Source organism: Homalodisca vitripennis, chromosome 3 (genome assembly GCF_021130785.1).
Source record: "Homalodisca vitripennis isolate AUS2020 chromosome 3, UT_GWSS_2.1, whole genome shotgun sequence".
Taxonomy (NCBI): Eukaryota; Metazoa; Arthropoda; class Insecta; order Hemiptera; family Cicadellidae; genus Homalodisca; species Homalodisca vitripennis.
Window position 1 is genome coordinate 151515730 of NC_060209.1, and position 24754 is coordinate 151540483.

A 24754-nucleotide genomic window follows, 5' to 3' on the forward strand; every position below is an offset into this window, starting at 1 on the left:
ACCAAAGGTTAAGAGTAAACCCAAATTGCCAGTCCCTAATAATATTGTTTTTGAAAACAAAATTGAGAGTTTATATTTGGGTTTTTATAAAATTATTTTTTAATTTTATGAGTGAAATTTGATTATACCTCTGTAAGATTGGGTTAACAAATAAGTAATATAGACAATAAATCATATTATATACCAAATACTGACTAAATTTCATGGTTTTATCCAATTAGGTTAGAAATTAAAATTTAGCTTGGTTATTAACCCTTCCTTTCCCACGGGTAATACATGAAATCCCACGTAGTAATTTACTCCATACGCATCTAACAACAATACTCGCTATTAAAGTTTTGGTCCTCATTTGCAAAATATAGTTCATAAAACTGTGGTAAAATACTTTCTTAGCCACCTGTTATTAATACAAAACTGATTCTCATAGCAGTCGACCACCATTTGCGCTGAACACTGGTTAATTTGGTGGTTTTTCTATATTGGGAGGATGAGAGTGCAATTTTCGAGGTCTGCCTGCAAGCTCTGTTCCTATGTGGAATTCGGTGTTATATGTTAGGCTACATCTGAACATTGTTTAGCTATTTCTGCAACTGTAGAATGATTTTAATTTTGATTACAATTTTTAATTAATAGAGCTTAAAGCCAGGTATTGTTACTATATGATAGGTAAATTACAGACAACTAGAATATTCTCTGATGGTTGAGAAATTTTGCAGTGCAATAAAACATTTATAATTATTATGTGTAAAATATGTGTACTTTTATTTGGTTTTTTAATCAGTGGACTCTAGAAAATAGTTTACAAGGTAAGCCTGCTGATATTTCTATCATCTAGTAACTATTGATTACAATGTTACAATGTTAAGATTTTTTTCAGTGAATCAACAAATTCCATGTTTTGTTTCTTATACACATTTATTTTTAAAAAATAATATTTTAAAAGACTTAAAAAATAGTTTTAACTTTTTATTTACTATAATAACTTTAGGACTCTTAATCCAGGTAGAGCTTTAAGCAAGCTATTTTTAATTTTTTGAAGTTAATTGAATGCTAATGGGAAATGTAGATGTTTTCTAAGAATTAAAATTTAAATAAGGGTTTTAATCTGAAGAAAGCTGTAAAACTGTTAATTTACCGTAAAAGAATATTTTTACCAATACCTGACAAAATTTAAATTAGCATATTAAAACAATAATTATAACTAAACTACACTTGGAAAAATACCATCACATTTTGTTACATAACATAAATGGACACAACATTTTGTTCAAAGTAAATTAAAAGCAACTAAGAACCAATCTGAAGACGAAATAGACAGGTGCTCAGAGAGGAGGAGGAGATGGCTTCACTAACAGGTTAATCACTTTTGTTTTCTAGAAAAATGTGATCTACTCATTTTTACCAACTGATAAAGGAAAGTAACTGCCATATATATATATATATATATATATATATATATATATATATATATACACACACACACACATTCAGTGTTTCGATAAATAATCTGTAATTCATTTCACAATTGTTACATAATGAATAAATGAATATATTTTGGTTACTTGTGAACATGTATGTGATTGATTGTAGGCATACAAGTAAGTTATGAAAGTGGTTATTGTAAGGGATTAAAATAAATTTATAAAACAAAAAGTACCATTTTTGTAGCAATTGAGAAACAAATGTTTCTGCTTAGTTTTGGTTTTGGTGATTCCATTATACCTTACAGCTTTGTAAACCAACCAATCAACTATTACATTCTTTTGACACTTTAAGCTAATGGATTTCAAACAAAATTGTCTTCATTTTTATATATTTACTGTGTTTGTCAAAATGTAGATTAGTGCTCAAAATCTCTTAATTTCTACACCGTGGAATCTCCTGTTTCATTGTAGCTGCTGTATTTGTTTTAGTAAAGTACTATTAAATTTCAGGGAATTTGGTATCAAAGCGATCAACATAAAGCCACTAGTGAAGCGTTTGCCAGCATTGCTGGAAGATAGGGACAAGACGGTGCGAGATGAGACAAAGGTGATGACAGTTGAAATCTATCGGTGGATTGGTGTGGCTCTTAATCCACAGCTGACCTCTCTCAAACCTGTTCAGGTAATATTTTCTATATAAGAAATGAATTAGGCCATAACATAGATATCAATTATAATGATAAGTTGGTTGTGTAGTGGTAATATATTATCTGGTGTTTCTGAACTCCCTCCCTACAAAAGCTCAATCTGCTCTTGTATTTCTATAGATTTTCGTCAGTTTGCTGCTTTACCAGCCTATTTAACCGTACTAATACTGCTAACTGTGGTTCCGACCTCTGTAAATTACATAAGTAAGCAGTTGAACTGTTCCTAGTATTTTCAGTTCTGCCATTGTAATGTAAAGACCTTAAAATTTGAGGTATTGATGGGTTATTTCATGTAAAGTATTGGAGTTTGGGAGAGAGTTTGGTTTTGAATCTATCAAAAAAGTCTGTGGACGTTATACATGCATATTTGTGAATATGTTTTAAAAACTTCATAGAATATTCATTTAACCTACTTACGTTATAGTCCGCTTGCACATAATAACAATAGAAAAATTTTTTTATAACTTTCAATGTATGTACTCATATAATTTATACTATGCTATCCTGTGCTGTGCACAGTAGCCTAATCTTCATCTATATTACGAATATATATATATATATATATATATATATATATATATATATATATATATATATATATATTACTCTTCTTGATTCATATCTTCAAAATAGATTTGAAAATTCCCAACCATTCAAAAAATTAAGGTTGTGGGGATAAAATTTTTGGTTTACCCAGTTTACACCGTCTAAAGTTGTACTGCTATAAAATAAACTTGGCTTGCAATTTTGTTACTTATACATCTTTTTGTGTGATTTAACCACTGCAACTCCAAAGTAGTCAAGAGAAATTTTCATACTAGCTTTTTCCCGCGGCTTTGCCTGCGTAGTACTTACCTATATGAAAAAAAAGAAATAGGGCATAAATGTTTTATATAAAATTAAGAAGTCAGTTAAAAACTTTAAAATATATTTAATATTTTTTAAACTCTTGTTAAAAATATTTTTAGCTAGTTGTCAAATGCCTACTTATATTAACAATGGTAACAGCAATTAAAAAAATACTGAGGAAAGGCGTCTGCAAAATGGATTGATAAAGAAAGATCCTTAAAACTTAACTCCAACATAAATTACAATTACGGATTTACACTTGTTATATTTTATATATTAAACCTGACATTTCGAGCACTTATCACAGGTGATCACAGACAAACTGAGGTATTGGTCATGTTTTAAATCGTTTATATAAGTAAACAAACTATTTTTTAAATTTGAATTCGACTTTTATTTGGTTAAATGAATGTGTTATGGGTGGTAAAAAGCACTCTTAAATGTTAATTCAGACCAAAAGCTATACCTGTTCCAAATTTCAGCACAATCCGTATAGCAGTTTCAGCGTGATTCGAGGACAAACCTCCAAATATCCAATCATTCAAACTTTCGCATTTATAATATTAGTGGGATAATTTCTTTGTTCTTTTAATGATATTTTAAAATTTAATAGAATGATTGTTTTGGTCTAAAGAGCTTTTTGTTTGTATTGTGTTTATGATTTTAATTATTTATGAAGCCTTTTACTGTTAAAATTTCATACATCATTCATTGTTACTACTTGCATTTTCTGTGCTCAATAATTTGCTAATAGTTTATTCCCAATAAAATACCAGTATGTTATATTTTTCTTTTGATAATTGTCTTGATTCTTCTTAATTGTTTATATTAAAATCGGTATTTATATTATTAGTTAGTTATTCCCGTTAGTTTTGAAAGTTCATACAAATTTTTAATTCTTTTTCTATGAATGCCTTTCTAATTTTCCAAATTCTTTAACCTTGTCTTTTATTTTATTTTTGTAATAAATATTAATTTATCTCATTACAAATAGACCTAAGTGGGTTGAGATCTTAGTTAAAACCGAAAGAAAAATATTTTGAGGAGCTTGTTTCATTGTTAAAATATTCATTTAAATTAATACACTGATTCATATTATCACCTACAATTTCTTCTTCTTTATTCATTGTATTAAAGAAGAAGAAAAAGAAAAGAAAATCCTGTTTCACCAAGGTAACTCGTCCCACACCTCAGCGGTTTCCATGGCGAAAATCCATGTATTACAGTTTGAACTGTTTGACCATCCACTTAGCCCTAAGCGACTTCTTTTTATTCCCTCATCTTAAAATTTGTCATCAGGGGTCAAAGATTTTTATCAAATGAAGAGGCAATTACCTTCGTGAACAATTAATTATTTTGCAGAGAAAATGCAGAGTACTATTTGGAAGGGTTACAGAGATGAGAGCATCACTGGGACAAGTGTGTAGTGTTAAAAGGAGATTATGTTGAAAAATTTTAAAAAATTTAAGAAAAAATATCTTGTATCTTTGTTAGGTCGTAAACTTTTCAGACCACCCTTGAAATTGGAGTGATAGAAAGAGTTTGCAAGTGAGTAATCTGTGCATATGGGAAATCACATTAAAAACATAACCAGCTAACGCTGACTGCCTTTGTTTACAACAGGCAGCGCTCTGTGTTTGGAGGAGAGATACAGTCTTCTTGTCACTCATCGTTATGAAAGATGGTATCTTTGTTTTTATAGTATATTCTTTCACTCTGTATACTTTACATTTCTTCCACAGATGATTCTTTAATGATATGGTGGTTAAGTGTAGAGTTTGTGGAATTTCAACTAAGTGATACACTAATAGTTAAATGACTATAGAATTCCGTAGACTAATAAAATATTGTAGTAAGTTGTTCTTACTTTAGATAACAGTCCAAGAAAACAACTGTCTATTCAAAAGTGAAAACATTTCTCAATGAAAATTAATTATGGTGTCTTGCTCACTTAGTATACCACTGACGTCAATTCTCTTGAGATGGCAGATATGTAAGGCCAATATCTACGGAAATTTTCTGTTAAACATAGTTTTACTTACTTACCTATTGTACCATGCATACCTATTGGATCTATTAGTAAGCAAAGATGTATTTTTATAGATGTAGTGATTGTACATACTATTTTGATTTCAGGTGGCAGAACTTGAATCAGAATTTGAGAAGGTGAAGGGCGAGAAAGCTGTACCTACAAGATATTTACGTTCACAACAGGCGAAACAAGCCAAGATAGTTGAGGCAGCTGAGGTAGATGAAGGCGAGTATAATCTATTATGTATGAAATTGTAAGTTAGACAATTCTCGAGACAAGACCTCAAACTAGAATTAATTTGCCTAACTTTTAATCCAATTCAAAAGTTGATTGATTATTAAAAAATTTGATCACAAAAAATTTTAAATTGAGGTAAGTAGAGGTTTTGGTTTTATCTCACTCACTCTTATCCTAACTGGATCTTCAGCCATACTTATAGACTCATATATAGAGTATTAACACATATATCCAGTTTCCCGATTCACTTTATATACTTAACTGTTTCATATACAGGTATAACTATTTAATTATGTTTTACGAATATTCTGTAATACAGTACTTCTCTTCTCCTTTGGTATTGAAACTGTTGTTCACTTTCAAGCAATGTTAATACTAGTTTATTACTTACATTAATTAGTGTTTGACAATACTTATTCTGTTTTAATACTGCAAATAAATACTAGTTGCCTGATAAAAAATAAATTACTGTTATTAACTCATGATCCTGAATCTTGTATGATTAAAATTAGTTTTTGATGATCATGTGTTTTTTTAAAGTGTAGAGTGGATGATTGGTGTACAGGTGGAGATGGTGACGAGTGTGATGATGGGGGTGCCCAGGATATCGACCCTTATGAGTTGATGGTGCCAGTGGACATCTTGTCTAAACTGCCTAAGGACTGGCAGGAGAAGGTGGAGGCCAAGAAATGGCAGGAGCGCAAGGAAGTGCTGGACGCTCTAGATCAGATGATGCAAGGCAACCCTAAGCTGGAGAATGGGGATTACGGAGACTTAGTGCGAGCACTCAAGAAGGCTAGTTTTGTCATTCTTCTTTACAATAATCCCATCATCTCACTAGTACAATAGCAGTCTTCTTTTTTTACTGACTGTCACGGTTTTATCATTAAGAAACAGAAAAAGATGGTATTTTTTGTTTTATGATAAGATGCCATTCTTAATATCAAGCTTTTAAATCTACCTGGAATAAATTAATAGTTTGGTAAGTTTGTACAAAACCTTCTAATTTACTTTGAAAAAGCTTTCCATTTAGTTCCAACCTGATGTACGATAGAATTCAATTATCATCCTGGATTATCTTGAGAATGAAAAAAATCCTGTGAGAATACCTGATTTTTGTGTGAGATACAATGCTGACTGAACTGTCCTGTATTAGCTACTTCTTCTTCTGCTATGGGGCGGTCTATTACCATACACTTAAGGTATTAACTACTACTACAAGCTTCTTCTTCTATGGGGCGGCCTATTGCCATACACTTAAGGTATTAGCTACTACTACACGCTTCTTCTTCTTCTTTGGGGCGGCCTATTGCCATACACTTAAGGTATTAACTACTACTACAAGCTTCTTCTTCTTCTATGGGGCGGCCTATTGCCATACACTTAAGGTATTAGCTACTACTACACGCTTCCTCTTCTTCTTTGGGGCGGCCTATTGCCATACACTTAAGGTATTAGCTACTACTACATGCTTCTTCTATGGAGCGGCCTAATGCCATGCACTTAAGCCTCAAGGGCCTTTTGCGCACCCCGGAAGCACACAATAAGTCCTACTGTCTATGATTTCTGCAGTTCCACAAACCGCAGAAAACAACCTATCAGGTCCTCCTGGGGAAATTCACCACTCTTGTCCAAACTACCAAAGATGGCATACCGCTCCCTTGCTATTGATGGACAATCAAAGAGCAAGTGTTTGGCAGTTTCATCCTGCTCATCACACAATCTACAGAGCAGATCCTCCTGAAGGATGGCGACTCTGAGAAACTGCTTCCTCAGGTAACCATGTCCCGTGATCAGACCTATAACCCGAGAAGACGTTGATCTATTTAGTGAGAGAAGGTCAGACGCCACTCTGGAGGTAGGCGACTGTAGTACCATTCTGCTCATTCTCATGCCCGGATGCAACCTCCACCTTCTCTCATGTTCAGTGCAAACCCATTTTGAGACAGCCCCAAAGGATTCACACCTTGTAATACCACAGAACGGTTGAGGGCCTGTCATAATTGACGCTGAGACCCGGTTAGCCAGGGCATCAGCTCTTTCATTCCCAGGGATCCCCTTATGACCAGGCACCCAACAAACAGTCACATTGTTGATTCTGGCAAGGGAAGACTTGATAGCAATCCCAGACAAGTTTGGACTTTAACACCCAAGTGTCCAGCGCCATCAGTGCTGCCTGACTATCTGTGAAAATATTGATTGTCTTACTCCTAGATCGCAGACGAAGATTCTCACGTGGCACATTCCATAATGGATGTGACCTCTGCCTGAAAAACTGTAGGATAAGGACCCATAGGGACCACCAACTCCCTGCATGGTCTCACCCCCACTATTCCAGTGCCTGTGCAGCTTTTTGTTTTAGAGCTGTCTCCGCTGGTGGAAGAGGTTCTTTTCCCTCCGACCAATCATCCCTTGGAGGTATGACAATCTTAAAGGGTTTGTCAAAGGAAAAGTTTTGTAGCATCTGATCAGAGATCATGTGCAGAACATCCTCCTGAATCAGGATGCTAATTCTACAGTCCCCACTGATGCAGCCCAACCAGAGTCCCACTTGTTGAAGACAATAGGCATTCCTCCTGGCCATAGCCCGAATAACAATGTCCAGGGGGGCAAGGTTGAAGCAAAAGTCTAGAGTTGCACCCAGCGCACTAGGAAAAGCTCCAGTAATATCAAGGCAAGCCATCCTTTGGATGCCAGCCAGACAAGCTACCACCATCTTGGCCTCCGTTTTTGGCTACCAGACAACAGCTCCATACATTAGTGCAGGTCTGACTATGGAAACGTAAAGCCAGTACAAAAGCCTCGGCTTAAGTCCCCAAGACCCACCTATCACACGTCTGCAGTGAATTAAAGACCATTTCCCCCTGGCGATGACCCTTTCTAGATGAGGTCCCCAGTTTAGAACCCTATCTAGGATCACGCCTAGGCACTTGACCTCGGACATCAACTCAATGGAAGGACCTCTGAATAGACCTACGGACCTTATGGACCAATACCCTTCATCTGTTGCCTCCTAGTAAAGGCAACCACAGCAGCCTTGGTGAGGTTGACAGTAAGGCCCACCCCATCACAACAGTTTCCCACCATGTTTAGAGCAGCATTGGTCAGTTTCGTGACTGTTGTGTTGAACTTTCCACTCACAAGAATCACAATATCATCTGCGTACCTCTGTGTAAAGACACCGCTATTGTTCAAAGACATTAGCAGGTCATTTACAACTAGGTTTTACAGGAGAGGAGAAAGGACGCCACCCTGTGGACAGCCCCTCATAGTCCTTGCACTGACGCTTGCTCCCATAAGGGTTAGTATAGTAGTCCTAAGCAACGTGATTCAGGCTGTGAAGTGCATGGTGAGTGACAAACATATTTCGGGTACAGGTAACTAGCCTAAGGTAGTGTGGTAGATTGTTCAAGGGAGATGGATTAATCGAAAATGAAATTATTATGCTTTACACATCGAGGGCAAATCTCTAAACCAATAGACATCTCTAATACTTTCATATGTTATAAAAAAATTAACTTCAGTTAAACCAATTTTTCCTGAATTTGTTACAAAAATTGAAACAGAAAATAGAGTTTCGTTATTTTTACACTCAACCACTCTTGAGTAAATGCAAAAATCTCTGCCCATCTTCATTGCAAAGTCATGAGTATATTGGCTTTAATCATTGTGTCTTTTAATTTAATGGAATATTCACTGAAATAAAACCCAATTTCAAATCATCAAATTATCACACAATAGCCCTAATTACCAATGTGGTAAAACATTTTTGAAAATTGGATATTGATTGTGTCAATGTTGAAAAACTCATGTTTTATGGAATTAGACAAAGATTGATTGGGCTCATAACCATTCAACACACAACACAGAGTAGTCTACTCAGATAACTTGATAAACCACCTGTTATCTTGAATTATTAACTACCAGGAAGTTCAGTTGTCTGTGTTGGGTCGAATTCTCTTCCCACTCTATTTATACTTTCATAGTGCTTCCATCAATAATTCTTTTTATCGATGACAACAGTTACTACCAATGATTTTGGAAGTTTGGGTATCTATAAGTATTAGCCAAATTGTATTGACCGATTGACTGGTCAATGTTGACTGAGAGCAGCACATGGATATATAGATAATGCAAGAATTGTATGGTCAAACTTATTATCACAAATCTTACTGACCTTTAACCCTTTTAGGACCAGACCAAAATTTGATATGTGCAAAGAAAATTTTTGCGTTTTTCTGGCCATGCTCCAAGAACTGTGCACATTAAAAATGTGCGATTTTTCTAGCGTTTGAGAGAAAAATCATATCTTCAGAACTAATTTCTGTACAGATTTGTTTTTAGGCTTAAAATGTTTATAATTAAATTGTTTATTGTGAAAAAATAAATTTAAGTCATTATATAGCAAAATACAATTTGATTTATCTGTTTATCAAATAAAAGAAAGAAAAAAAAATTAAAAAAATTGAGTTTGATCTTCAATAATTACCAAAAATAAGAATAAACTATTTGTGGGAAATGGTATTTATTAGTTCTACGTATAACTCTCTATAACTGTACAAAATTTGAAAGCCCTGGAATAAAAAATAAAAAGTTTGTAAATGAATTAAATTTTTCTGTAACACTGGTTAAAACACACTTTTCAGCATCAGCCTAACATACAAAACCTTATAGGCTATTAAGGATATTATTCGGTACTTTGGGATTATACCGACCACACGAGTATAAAGAACACAAAAATATACATTTATAGAAACAAACATGATAGAACGAAAAAACAAATCTTTAATTACAAACTTAAAACGATTATCAATAATTGTTATTGGGGTCAGATTCCGTTATATGCCCCCAACGCTTAAAATTTTTTCAATGAACTTAGAACGTTATAAAACGATGTAGTTGATTAACAGAACTAACATTCCATCAATCAACAAGCGTTTCCAGGTATTGTGATCGGTATTGTTGTCGCTGTTATCTTATCTTTCTCGAGATTCCCGATTACGGCAGGCCGCGCGGCATCACATAATTATTTAAGTTTTTTGCACGGTACATAAAAACAAGTTGTGTGTGTTTTTTTTTTCAATAAAGAGTTTAGTTTTTTGTGTTTGTAGAAATGTAGGGGTAAAACACGGAAGTACAACAAAGCGATGCACCAGCTGAACGGGCGGCGAGACTCTGCAATCACGTTATCTACTAGACCGTTCGATTTTGATCTCTGTCTGAGGATGGGGAGGGGTTTGCGATAAGACAATTCCTGTTTTATATTGACGAAATTTGTTCTACGCTAATCTAGTAATCAGTAGAAGCAAAATGTCAAATAACGATTCATGTCTGGGTGTGGTCGGTATAATCCCAAAGTACCCTGACAACATTACGATGCGACATGGCCAAAAAATATTTTTTTGACCAAGCTGATGATTCCAAAGACGTTTAAAATTTGATATCATAGTAAGAAAGATACAGGGAATAGAAAAATAGTATATTTATTCCATATAGAAGATTAAAATATCTCTTAAAAAATATGAAAAGTCCGCCGGCGATAAATCAGACGGCTGGTCCTTTTCGCATAGTACGCCGCCGGCGATAAACCAGACGGTTGGTCCTTTTCGCATAGTACGCCACCGGCGATAAATCAGACGGTTGGTCCTTAAAGGGTTAAGTAGCTAGACAAAAGCACAATGGTACTTGCCATATTATTTAAGAAACAAAGACCATCATATGTTTTACAGATGGTTACAAAAGACAGCAACGTGGTAGTGGTGGCTCTAGCAGCCAAGTGTCTGGGTGGTATAGCAGGTGGTCTGAAGAAACGTTTTCAGCCATACGCCACAGCCTGCATCGCAGGACTACTGGAGAAGTTTCGAGAGAAGAAACAGTCTGTTGTTACAGCTCTGAGAGACGCAGTTGATGCTATGTACATAAGTGTAAGTAAAAATAAGAGTTAACCAGTAAGTTTTGGTAGCAAATCGCTCATATTCATAATTTCTTTATTAGTACATGAATACAGAGGCGAAATTAGGGCCACATCAGTATACAAATCCCAGTGTTATAGGCTGTGCTGCTTCGTAGTCAGAGTATTAAAATGTTGAAAACCTACTTTTGATTCTTAAAAGAGACAAAACATCCTTTCCATAGAAAAAACATTGTTTTATATATTGCACAGAAATAATTAGGGAAATTTAGTAAATTATAAATGCTATTTATTTAATTTAGCTGCCTATGTCTGTTTTAACTTAACTTATATTGTAATAAATATTCTCAATAGGCCTTTGGTTAAGGTGGTAGACTGGAGTGATGACTATGATTTTTTGGTCATAGTGAGCCATATTGAATTTTTTGTCATATTTTTCTTGTAAAGTTTTTCAATTCCAGCTATTTATTTTAAATTGAGAGCTTGGCTCATCTGACCAAACTACGGTATCTTTGATGTCAGATAGAAACTCTCCTAATATCTTTGACATGTAAACAATTGTTATTAATTTCTTAATTATGATCTAGGTTATCTCACACCAAAGTATATTGATTGATTGCTATGGTAGTAAATGCTGCATGTGAATAAGGAGACCTGTGGTTATTTCTACTGATAGCTTTGTACTTCTGGTTTGGAAATAAATGTGTAATTTTCTGCAAAGTCCACTTGAACCAGAGCTACATGTTTTTACATTTGTTTCTAAATGACGAGTCTGATATGTCTTTGTTTGTTATCACTTAACATAAACATGTTCTTGGAATTAAAACACATAGAATTTATGGTTTTAACAAAATTATCCAACAAGAAACAAATGGAGGCTTTATTAACTACTGTCATAATTGTATTTAGACAACTCTTGAAGCTATCCAAGAAGATTTAATCGTTGCTATGGAGAGCAAGAACCCCTCAGTGAATGCTGCTTCACCAGTTGTTTTCCAGTCATCCTAAATAAAAAACTACTGAAGGCTACTCTAGTTTATGTGATAATTGTGTTTAGACAATTCTTGAAGCTTTCCAGGATGAAGAGATCGTTGCTGTGGAGAGCAAGAACCCTTCAGTGAATGTTGCTTCACCAATATTGTTCTCCAGTAATCCTAAATAAAAAACTACTAAAGGCTACTCTAATTGATTTGATAATTATGTTTAGACAATTCTTGAAGCTAACCAGGATGAAGAGACCGTTGCTGTGGAGAGCAAGAACCCCTCGGTGAATGCTGCTTCACCAATATTGTTCTCCAGTCATCCTAAATAAAAAAACTACTAAAGGTTACTCTAATTGATGTGATAATTGTGTTTAGACAACTCTTGAAGCTATCCAGGAAGATGTGATTGCTGCTTTGGAGAACAAGAACCCCTCAGTGAAGGCAGAGACAGCAGCATTTTTGGCTCGCTGCTTCACAAAGTGTACTCCAGTCATTCTCAATAAGAAACTACTGAAGGCCTTCAGTGCTGTCCTACTCAAGACTCTCAATGAATCAGGTTAATATTTTAAGTTCACGTCTTTCATGATTAAGGTAGCGGATGAGGCAGGTTTCAACTTCAGTTTTGAGAGAAGATCAGGCTTATCTTTATCAGATTGGAAGATTATTGCTATTCTTTGTAACATGGAGACATTAAAATAAATACACAAATGGGATATTTCTCAGTCGAAACTGAATTTCTGTTGTTGACAGTAGTGCCCATTGGCACAAGATATAACATAATTTATGTGTGTTTTATTAAGGAAAGGATATGCAAAATGGGGTTTAAAGACGTAATTAATTATAATAAAAATAGAGGCATTGGTGTTTTGTTCCTGTCTTTAACAATATAAAAGTGTGATCATAATCGACTACTGTTAGCTGTATTTCTTTCAATGCATTTTTAATTTTATGTCTTATGTATAATGTTACTGTTGATTATTTTGTTATTCATCAATAGTAATACATTTTTATGGAGGGTTAACTCTTTTACTGATGCTTATTGTTTTAAGGTAGATCCAAATAGTTTATATATATATATAAACCCCAACAAGAAACCCTCACAAGCTGTTTAAATGGATAGCTTTAATATAAACCACCAGTCGTCTTGTGTTATAAATGATCAATGATTTGTGTTCAAATCTATTATGAGTAAAAAGTAACCTCAAATAATGGTAGCTTACATTCGGTGGGATCATGAAAATCCCAGTGTGAAGTATTAAACCAAGTACGCCATCGGTACCATTATTCTGTTTACCAAATTATTTTATAAGAAGGGCCTTGTTTGTACCGTAGATGGTATTATTGACTCCTTAGTGAACTGGAAACCAAAATTATAATAAATGCATTAGATTATCTCTAAAATTTTCTTCACCAGGTATACCACTTGGCTCCAGATTTATTTTTATTAAGTTCTATTTCATTTTTATCTTATGATTCTATCAGATTTTTTGTTTGGGTTATAGATCCTACTGTCCGAGATTCATCTGCTGAAGCCCTAGGAACTGCTATGAAAGTTGTTGGTGAAAAAGGCATTTCACCATTCCTCACTGACATAGACAATATTAAGATGACCAAGGTAAATTATTTATGCAATTTAAATTGTATAAGTTCATGTTTATTTGTAACAGCCATGGAACTGTTTTTATGTGGATATGTTACTACATGTTGCAAGACAAGAGTTCTATCATCAAGAGTTTAAAAATACAAATAATTTAAAGTCATATTGAGTTCATTTAAATTGAAAACATTTAACTGACATTTGTAATTGATGATATGTTAAGATCAAGGAGGCGTGTGACAAGGCAGAGCTGCAGGTGAAGCAACCCAAGGTGGTGGCCAAAAAACCAGCTCCCGCAGCTGAACGCCCAGCCAGTGCTAAGCCTTCAGCAGGTTCTACTGCACCAAAACCTGTAAAGCGCCCAGATGGCTCTGCTACCAAGAAACCTGCTGCAGGAAAAGCGGCAGCACCCAAAAAAGCAGCTTCATCCAGTGCAAGTGCCAGTATGTTCATGCCATCATCTAATTTGTATTCACTAATTTAAATTGGCAAAATGTTTAGCTCAACCATATCACTGTAATATTGTTAGGTTGTATGATACAACATTGCATTTTGTGAAATACAAAGGAAACAAGAAAAGAAAAATTCACCTGTTGGTAGTATAAAAACTTAACTGTATCAGTGCTAAGAGGCACGGAGTTTACTGCTATTCCCATGGTAGCAAGATGTACCATGGGAACACTCTGCACAAGTCAACGTTTAATATAATACACAATTGTTTCCCAATTGAATTAATTGGTTGTTTTTAGCTCTTAGGCTTACGAGGCCGTTGTCACAATTAACATCAAAACATTGAAGAAGCCGAAGTTATGGGTTCGCTATATAGGCAGTTTGGCCTCACAGTAGAAATAGCTTACATGAATTCCTACTTTATATTAATCCCATACACCCCAACATCTTCACCATAGATGTTGGAAACAATAGGAGTGTACTGTTTTGTTATGTGATAATAACAGCCAGACGGAAGTATAGCACATTTAGTATGTAGAAAACCAACAGTCTGGCAATATATGTATATCAGTTGAAGATAGTTAAAATAAAGAGAAGAGTACATTACACAAGATATTACAGGAGAATAGTATAATAATATCCAAATAATAGGTACTAAGAGAAAGCTACCTGTAGAGCGGGAGATGAGCCCAGAGGAAATCAACTAGTATTGTCCAGGATATTCTAGCAGCTACCCGTATACAAAGTAGAATAATGTTATAGGTACTAAGAATAAGCCCCCGTATAGCGGGAGATGAGCCCAGAGGAAATAAACTAGTATTGTCCAGGATATTCTAGCAGCTACCCATATACAAAGTACAATAATGTTATAGGTACTATGAATAAGTCCCCCCGTATAGCGGGAGATGAGCCCAGAGGAAATAAATTAGCATTTTCCAGCATATGTCTAGCACATATCCGTATACAAAGTGCAATAATGTTATAGGTACTAAGAATAAGCCTCCTGTAGAGTGGGAGATGAGCCCAGAGGAAATAAACTAGTATTGTCCAGCATATGTCTAGCAGCAACCCATATACAAAGTACAATAATGTTATAGGTACTATACAATAAGCCCCCCGTAGAGCGGAAGATGAGCCCAGAGGAAATAAACTAGTATTGTCCAGCATATGTCTAGCAGCTACCCATATACAAAGTACAATAATGTTATTGGTTCTAAGAATAAGCCCCCCGTATAGCGGGAGATGAGCCCAGAGGAAATACGAGGTGTATTCAAAAAGTATCGCGAATATTGTGTATTTTCAAAAATTATTTATTTATTTGTGAATATCTATTTTGTCCCCTTCAACGTAATCCCCCTGGGATATTATACACTTGTGCCAACGTTTTTTCCAATCTTCGAAGCACTTCAAAAAATCATTTTTTTGTATCTTGCTCTATCTTGTCAATCGTGGCATAGCGTCGTCCTTTCATGGGCCTCTTCAGTTTCGGGAACAAGAAAAAGTCACAGGAGGCCAGATCTGGGGGATACGGTGGCTGCGGTATCATTAGTGTGTTGTTTTTGGCCAAGAAGTCGCATACAAGCAGCGATGTGTGAGCAGGGGTGTTATCGTGATGCAAAAGCCAATTTTTGTGTTTCCACAAATTCGGGCGTTTCTGGCGGATTGCTTCGTGCAAATTGCGCATAACTTGCAGGTAATATTCCTTATTCACCTTTCTACCTTGTGGCAAGAACTCATGATGCACCACGCCCCTGCAATCGAAGAAAACTGTAAGCAAAACTTTCACATTCGACCGAACTTGGCGTGCTTTTTTCAGTCTTGGTTCGTGCGGCAGCTTCCATTGAGATGATTGAGCTTTGGTTTCCACGTCATAACCATAAACCCACAATTCGTCATCAGTGGAGCAAATTCAGGTCATTGCAGACAGGTTCCAACATCTCATTAGCAATGTTCATGTGATGCTGTTTTTGATCGAAATTAACCCATTGCGGATCGTATTGTTTTGGCGCGCGAGCACCAGCGGGCGCGAATTAATTCACGGGCAGCGGCCACACGAACAGCAATGGTGCGCCACATCGTATCGTTCTCTATTGTATACTAGAAAATTCAGCTGCGAAGGTATTCGTTCAGATGGAACATGGGCCTGCTGGGGTATCCGTGATGTAGGAACGATAACACGCGAGCAAGGTTACGGCGTGGCAGGGATGATGTCTGAATCATAGTCTAAATAAAGCGGCTCGGGCGAATCGATTGCAACATCCGGGCCATTGTCTAGACTAAACCCACCAACATGTACGTCTGCGTCGTTTAGTTGTGTCACTAACCTCAAAAGTATTATAATAACAACTGAGGAAAACACCCAATCAGAAGCGCTAAAAAGCAAAGAGTAAACTCATATGAATGATTTTTCAACTTCGACATACAACTGCGACCTGTAGGATATTTATAAAACTTTTGAAAACTCTAAACGTAGACCGTTGTTAAACACTCTTAGTAGACAAGTGAAGACGATCGCCCGATCTATCAGACATTAACAGAACTATTTGGAGGGAAATTTAAAAGCAGACCGCTTTTGCGACCTGAGCTCGTCACCGTGCAGTTAGGCCCGGCCGCTGCGTGACGAGCCCAGCTCTTCAGTGATCCGCAATGGGTTAAGCAATTTTGGTACGAATTTTGCGGTGACCCGTCTCATGCCCAAATTATCGATTAAAATCGAATGGCACGAGCCAATTGATATGGCTAGGTCCTCGACAATTTCTCTAACAGTGATTCGACGATTGGCCAATACCATTTTCTTCACTTCATCAATTTTTTCGTCTGTTGTTGAAGTGCTCGGGCGTCCGGCACGCTCTTCGTCGTTCACATCTTCTCGGCCTTCTGAAAACATTTTGTACCACCGATAAACGTTGCTTTTGTCCAAAGAAGCTTCTCCGTATGCCATAGTCAACATTCAGAATGCATCCGCGCACTTAATTTCGTTTTTCAAACAAAATTTTATACAGGTTCTTTGTTCCATTTTTTTGAATAGCGGGAGATGAGCCCAGAGGAAATAAACTAGTATTGTCCAGCATATGTCTAGCAGCTACCCATATACAAAGTACAATAATGTTGTAGGTACTAAGAATAAGGCCCCCGTAGAGCGGGAGATGAGCCCAGAAGAGGTGGACGAGAAGGCAGAAGCCATTTTCCCACCAGACCTGCTGTCTGGCCTTGCTGATTCCAACTGGAAGAATCGTCTGGCTGCTGTGGAACAGTTCCATCAGGTCTGCATTTTTACCTTTATAGTGTGTATAGTATAAGTGTGATTTTAGTTAGGTTTGGATTAATAGGGCTGAAAACCAGAGATTGTTACTAGATGATAAGAAAATCAACAGACTTACCTTGAAAACTATCTTTTAGGCTCCAATGATTGAAAGAATATATAAAACCAATAATTTTCTCACCTTTATTCGGAATTTTTATTACACTGCAATTCTTCTCAACCAGTAGAGAACATTCTAGTTGTCTGTCTGTTCACTCTTGCTTGCAGAGTCATGGTGGGAAGCAGGGCCAATTCACTTATTATCTTTTTTCTGGACACTTATCACTGTGTAACTGTTGATAATGTATGGATACTATATTATGTATTGATGGACACTGTTGGTTTGCTGAAGGAAGTGGAGGGAGGGACTTATCTCAGGTGTAGGTTTGGAAGATTTCTTGATTTTTAAAGTCCCTCCCTTGTAAAAATGTACTTTTAATGTCTGTATTATATATTCTTCCAAAATGTTCCAGAAGTGCTTACAGATGTGTGATTAAAATAAAATGACTTGGCAGATCTGTGACGTTTCTTTCCCCGTACAGCCTGGCCCTAGGTTGTAAGAGCTTTGAATGTGATGACAGCACACAAATTGGTGTACAGAAGGCTGTCTTCTCTGGTGGGATGTTTCTTTTAGGAAGGTTTAGTTAAGCTCATGACCCGCTAAGTAAGTGGCTAATAGGAACTATGTTGGAAAATAATTTAAGATATAAGATACAATATTTTGTGTAGAAAACAAAACCACTTTGATTTTTGCCTTGAATGTACTAAATATTTTTTTGTATCGAAGAGGAAAGAGAGAGGATTGTATTACACTGAGAGATGTGCAGCTGAGAGCAGCAATTCTCTGGGGAGAGATAAAGAATGTTCTTTCAATGATATTATATAGTTTTCCACCATCAAATAAACCGGAAATTTTGCCCTATATCATAATACATTGTAAATTACACTTATTGTACTACAACCTTAATAAACCAAGATTACTTGTTTTTAGTTAGCAATATACATAACAATAAAACACCTGTATTACTTAACCCTCTCCCGCTCGCAAGGCATGAATCGGCCACCACATAGCCACTGCAGCTTAAACGGCACAGATCGGCACGCACTGCTTTACCCGCTAGAGCCGATAAGTGCTGCTCTCGAGTAGCAATATTTTGTACTACTACGGGTTGTTTGCTATCAGGAGACCATTCACTTTACTTTTACAGTAGATTTATTCCATTATTTTGCTATTTATATTAGTTGTGCGGAAACAATGGCGGGTTAGAGTCGTACACTTCGTGACAGTGAAATCGATATCGTTATTAGTAGTGATTGCGACGATTCAAGTGAATGTAGTGATGTAACAGAGCCTTGTGAAGTGGTTGGTGGCATTGAGGATGTAGTTCGGAGTGATCACAGTGGCAGTGACGGCGAGCCAGACAATGACCTTCACCAAGTAACTGCGCAACAAACTACCCCGTGCCACCGACGCCCAGCTGTCCGTGTGCCACCTCCCTGGTCTCGTACAGTCAACTTCATTGAACAAATATATAGTAAAATAATTAATATATATAAAATTATAGTTAATTACAATGACAGAACGTGTGTAAGTTGAGGCGCAGCGTATTTTTACCGAGCGCGACCAGCAGAGCGAATTAATTGAGGTTAGAAGCACCATGAGCGCTTGGAAACAATGCGAGCGGGAGAGAGGGTTAAAGACACTGAAAATCTTTACTCCTGGTTTAGGAGGATTAAGCAGAAGGTGAAGAATATTGCTTATCAAAATAAATGTTCTCTTTATCTTTTTGATATTAGCAGCAATAATGATCATTGTCTAATAGTGGTAAATATGTAACAGCAGTTGTGACTGACTATTAAAACAAGATGGACTCCAAGTTTTGGATACATTTTTATTCAATATATTTTGTTGTTTCATTGGATTACATCAAAATGATCTTTTCTTGTTGGACAATCTCTCTTTCGATTACTAATTATTTATAACCCATGAACTTTTATATGGTTTTTGCTGCACTTCTTTAACATAATACTTAAACTCATTAAGGAAGTGATCCCTGAAATTATAGTTTTAATTTTCCTAAACCAGAATTGTTGTAATTGTATCACTTGTTCTTGGTACCTGAATGGATTCACTAAGTTGTTTGTCCCATAGTTGCTGGGCACCTTGGAGCCGAGTGAAGCTCCCAGTCAGATGTTACTGCAAGTGATCAGGAAGAAGCCTGGATTGAAAGATACCAACTTCCAGGTGGCAAAGTTGAGACTGGATGCAGTTAAAGTTATAGCTGAAACCTTCCCTGTGTCTGTGTAAGTAAAATTGTAATTTTTCTTAGATATAAATTATTTTATAAGTTTTTTATTTAGTTTTTGAATATTCTGTTTTGATTGCTTAAATTAGTCTCCACACTTTGTTAATAATTATAATATCAATTAAATAAATTTTAAGAAAACTTTGTAAACAAAAGTGAAAAAATTTAGGTCACAGTAGATAATTTCATAATGTTAATAACAATGTTACAATGCAGTAATTTTATTCATAAAAATGTGTTGTGTTAGAAATTTAGGATAATTTAAATACAGTGAATTTCTAAAGTAGAAAAACAAAAAATAAAATACTTTAAAAAGCTTTCTTTATAAATTTATTATAATATATACAGCTAAGGATAGACTTTTCCAGTTGAGTTTTTGTGAATGTTGATTTTTAAAACAATCCAATTTCTTAATTATGTATAATTATAATTGAGTGGATATGAGCTGTTTCTGATAATTTTTATTAATTCAATTGTGGTTATGAATTCTTCGATCATGTTGATTGCTATCATACTAAAAAAGCTTATACCTTTATTTTTAAATAAAATTTGATTATTTTCTAATTGTATGTGTTAAATAAAATTAATAATCTGATCCTACTTGAATCAGGTAGTCAAATAAATTTAGCGTATGCTATTTAGGCCATGAAATTTTATTATACCTTGTACTATAATTAAAACAAATATTCTTTCCTGATTTATACTGACTGTATCAATATAAATATGTAATTGTATTTCAAATGAATATACAAGGCCCGAGCTACCATCTTCTGAAGTATTTCACAGTAAAAAATATTTTAGTTTAACAGTAATTTTTCAATACTACTTTTACTTAAAATTATTTATATTGAATGACAGTTGCCCATAATAAACTTAACTGAATTGCACAAAAATAATTACTCAATGATTTCCAGAACGGTATTCACACAAATAGATAAACTCTATAAAATAAAAATATAAGTTGCAATTAACCCTCTCAGAAGTATGGAGGCCATATGACGTCCCTTTTTGCACATTTAAAATGAGTAACTAATGCAACACCAAAAATTACTATAAGGAGTAAAAATGAAAAAATAGTTTAAAAACTCTTGTAACTTGTTTATTTACGTTGTAAAACATAGCATTAGGATTGCGTGTTTTACACTTAAATTTAATTATTTTTGCTTGGTTTGAAATTCTTTGAAACAAGGATTAATGCAAAAAGTAACATCACCGGTTGTTTACTCATACGAGGTCTCTCCTGTATGTGCAGTACTTGCTTTAGACATTCTTGTATCGTTTTTCACTTTAGGGTAGTTCCCACATAAAGTGATGTACACAGTGAGTACTTATTACCTGCTGGAGTGAAAGTCGGTGTTAGGTGGGAAATATTTGTCCTTTCACTGGAGTGCATATCTTATGCAAGTCTTATGTCATGTGTCTTTGTCTAAAGTCCATGAGTGGTTTATTTTTGCCAGTATGTATGTTGAACATACGAGAGGCATTCAACAAAATTATGTCATGTAAGTATAAAAAAACTTCCTTTACCACTTTATAGTGTGTTGAGTCATTGAAGCTCATCACCATAACGGCCTTATCAACAGCCCCCATGTGTTTGTTATAATATGGTCTCTAAGGGTTTGCAGTAGTTGTTTTTTTGGTGACTTCTACCATTTTGTGTTTTTACAAACACTTGACGATATAGTTATATGACGTCTGTCACACCATTTCGTCTCAAGCAAATCTCCATTGTGCCTCACTTCTACATCGCCTTTATTCATCTTTTTTTGAAAATCATGGCATATCTGTGCAATTGCTTCTAACAGCGCCACGTGCTACTAGACGTAAACAGTGCAGGACTGTAATACCACTTGTCCACATACAATATATTGTTCGAGCCCAGATTAAGTTTCATGAGGGTATCTGTAACCTTTTCTGGTACACCAGAGTTTACACAGCTGTCATCAGTGTAGTTAGTCTCTTTTCCATTGTAACAAGTTAAAAACAATTCCACTTACTCTATCAAACAAAACAAAGTACTTTGTACTGAAATGCTTTCATTTGGACGGAATGTACTGCTTGAATCTTTACTGTCTTTTCTAATACATGAAACTTAATCAATTACAACAAAATCACTCCCAAAAATCTTAGGCATGGAATTTGTTGAAATACTATTAGTGTTATATCTTTTAAGTATAAAGTGAAATATCTGGTTCAGGAGAAGATTTGAAACTTGTATGTTTGCAGAACTGGCGTAAACTGTGTGGTGACCGATGTTGCTGAGAGGTTGAGTGATATCAAGACACAGTCAGCGGCAGCTGACGCATTGACAGCTCTCAGTGAAGCCACTCGATTGGAACATGTAGCCATACAAGTGCTGGATTACGCTTTCGCACAGAAGAACCCCAAGGTCCAGGTTGAGGTGCTCAACTGGCTGGGCAGTGCCATCCAAGAGTTTGGACTCACGTAAGTTACTCCTAACAACATTCAATCTATAACTCGAAACTGAGAAATATCTGTCAGATCACTAATGTGGCATTGTGTTTGTTGACAGTGTTCAGCCAAAACTTATAATGGACAATGTTAAGAAGGGTGTAACAGCAATCAACCCCTTAGTCCGCACAGCTGGAGTCACATTTGTCGGCATACTGTCAGTGTATATGGGCAGCCAGTTGCAGTTGTACTTCGATGGTGAAAAGCCTGCATTGCTGCAGCAGATCGCTGCTGAGTGTGATAAGGTAAACTTGTTTTTATCCTTTCTGACAATTCTTAGTTACATATGAAGAAATAATGTGGAAGGTATATCTTCTGTAGTACTAGTATCCAATTGCATATTCAATAAAAGCCTATTACGGGCCGGCTGTAGTTGAACAAGCCTTAGTTTTATTCCAGAAAAACTATGTTAAACTTCGAAAACTTTCAAGCCTTTATTTTTGATTGTAGAGAGGAGAAGTGTATAGTTTTTGAGTACTTAAATATTAATGTAAAACAAATTTTTGAGATTTTTTTGAATAACCAATAAAGTATTGAAGAAGGTATAAAGTATTAGGATGCATATTGAGTATATCTTTAAAATGAGATATCTCCCACAACTTTACGACCAAAAGTAAGTAAGCATTTATCTTAGGACCTTAAAATTTGAAAAAGTGTAAAGAAATAACCAAAATAACTAATTACTATAGCGTAAGAAATAATATTTTAGTTATAACTTATATAATCTATATTTGTTTTGGCACACCATTGAGAGTTTGTTGCATCTGCTCATGGACAAAAACTGATCAACATTACGCAAAGTAATGATTGCTTCAACTTATTTTGTAGTTATTTGTGTATAAAAACTTCTTAGAAACACACAGTAATAAAATGTGATTTACAAATAATATTTGATTAAGAAGTTTGTATTTTCCATGTCTATATTTACATTAGCGTGTCTGCAGGTTCTATGCAGCAGACGTTAGCTGCTCAGCGGTTATCAGATGGTCACTTATTTTCACTTTCTTTATACTTCGTACGTTGGGTGTCGTACATAAATAGATTTTGTATAAATATATATCCATATACTTTTATTTAAATGTAATATAATCTGGAAGCTCATTTTTTAAATTACCATTTCTATTATCTTGAATCTTTAAAAGCAGAGAGTGAGAGGATATGATTTGCAGTTTTAAAAATATATTAATTTCCTTTGAAATACGTGGTATTCCTAGGTTTCTTTTTTCTAAAAGGTCAAAGAAAGTTAAAAGTAGAGTTCATATGTATTTGGTTTATTTATTGGTTGTACTGAACCAAGCTTTATATACGGACAGAATTGTGCTCTCGTACCTATGTTCATGCACCACAGACATCTGACTCGCAATGCTGGATTGCAGTATGATCAACGGTAGTGCTGTGTTGGTTATTGTTTGTTCCCTTTATTTTTCCAAATTGGCTACATGTAGTTTCCAAACATCAAAGAAAGGAAAGTTATTTAGTACACACAATACTATGTGGCTTTTACTGTAAATTCAGCTGTAAATATAAACCGTCACCATTGCATTCGTGTAAGTGTTAAATACAGATTTATAGTTGTTTATTTAGTTTGAAAATGAAAAAAAGTAGAGAATTGTAAATTTTCAGCTGAAAAACCCAAGAAATAACCAGGAATTTGAAAAAATGTTTTGAATGCCTACCCTGGTTTGTTTTCTGTCGAGCAGCTAACATTCATGTGTAGACACTGCAGACACATGGCTTTGTACAAACATAAACATAAAAAATACAAAAATCATGTTAAATATTATTTTATAAAAGCATGATAATTTGGTAATTAGGTGATCAATCTTTGTCTCTTCAACTTCGGATGATAAAGACCCTAGTATGTTGTGAATATGGTTTATCTGTCACCTATTATTTATAATGAAATCCAAATTAGTAATGAACATTACATTATAATATTGGTACAACAAAATAAGAGCATAACTCTACAAAGTGACTGCTTAGAGGAAAGCTACTCCACACTAACATAAATCTACGATAACATATATTATTAGGTGTACATTATAACATATAGATGTATTTATGACATTTCTGCATAAACTAAGAAAGAAGTAAAAATACAAAATGTAATATGATAAAATTCAGACACTTAAAATTAACAATAACATCCATAACATCATGCTGAAAACATATAATCATCAAAATTATTTACTACAATTACAGCCTTGTGATTGAATTTTTGTTGTAGCATGCAGGTGAGACGCCCCGTAGCCCAGTGAGGGGTGTAAAGCAGGAGTCTCGACGAGCTAGTGTGGACACCGTTCTGAGCAACGCCACAGAGGATGATGAGGACAGGCCTGCACCCATGGACCATGGAGATGCTGGTAATCTCAAACGAGTGGATCTCTCACCTTTCATCACAGATACATTCATCAATGAATTGTCAGATAAGAATTGGAAGGTGAGTTTATAATAGAAATAGATAAATAAAAAATTGAATCCAAAT

At 35.2% G+C, this 24754-nt stretch overlaps 1 protein-coding gene across 2 annotated transcripts in view; it reads left to right on the plus strand.

Annotated features, from left to right (window-relative positions):
* The window catches only part of LOC124357654 (protein mini spindles), a 93877-nt gene that overhangs the window by 9793 nt on the left and 59330 nt on the right, over positions 1-24754 (plus strand). For both annotated transcript variants that reach the window (XM_046809632.1, XM_046809633.1), the window contains exons 5-16: positions 1935-2106; positions 5117-5237; positions 5815-6044; positions 10979-11173; positions 12519-12699; positions 13646-13758; positions 13964-14183; positions 17305-17453; positions 19644-19795; positions 22024-22242; positions 22331-22514; positions 24497-24709. In XM_046809632.1, coding sequence (XP_046665588.1) covers positions 1935-2106; positions 5117-5237; positions 5815-6044; positions 10979-11173; positions 12519-12699; positions 13646-13758; positions 13964-14183; positions 17305-17453; positions 19644-19795; positions 22024-22242; positions 22331-22514; positions 24497-24709 — 2149 coding nt within the window. The remainder of the gene's footprint in view (positions 1-1934; positions 2107-5116; positions 5238-5814; positions 6045-10978; positions 11174-12518; positions 12700-13645; positions 13759-13963; positions 14184-17304; positions 17454-19643; positions 19796-22023; positions 22243-22330; positions 22515-24496; positions 24710-24754) is intronic.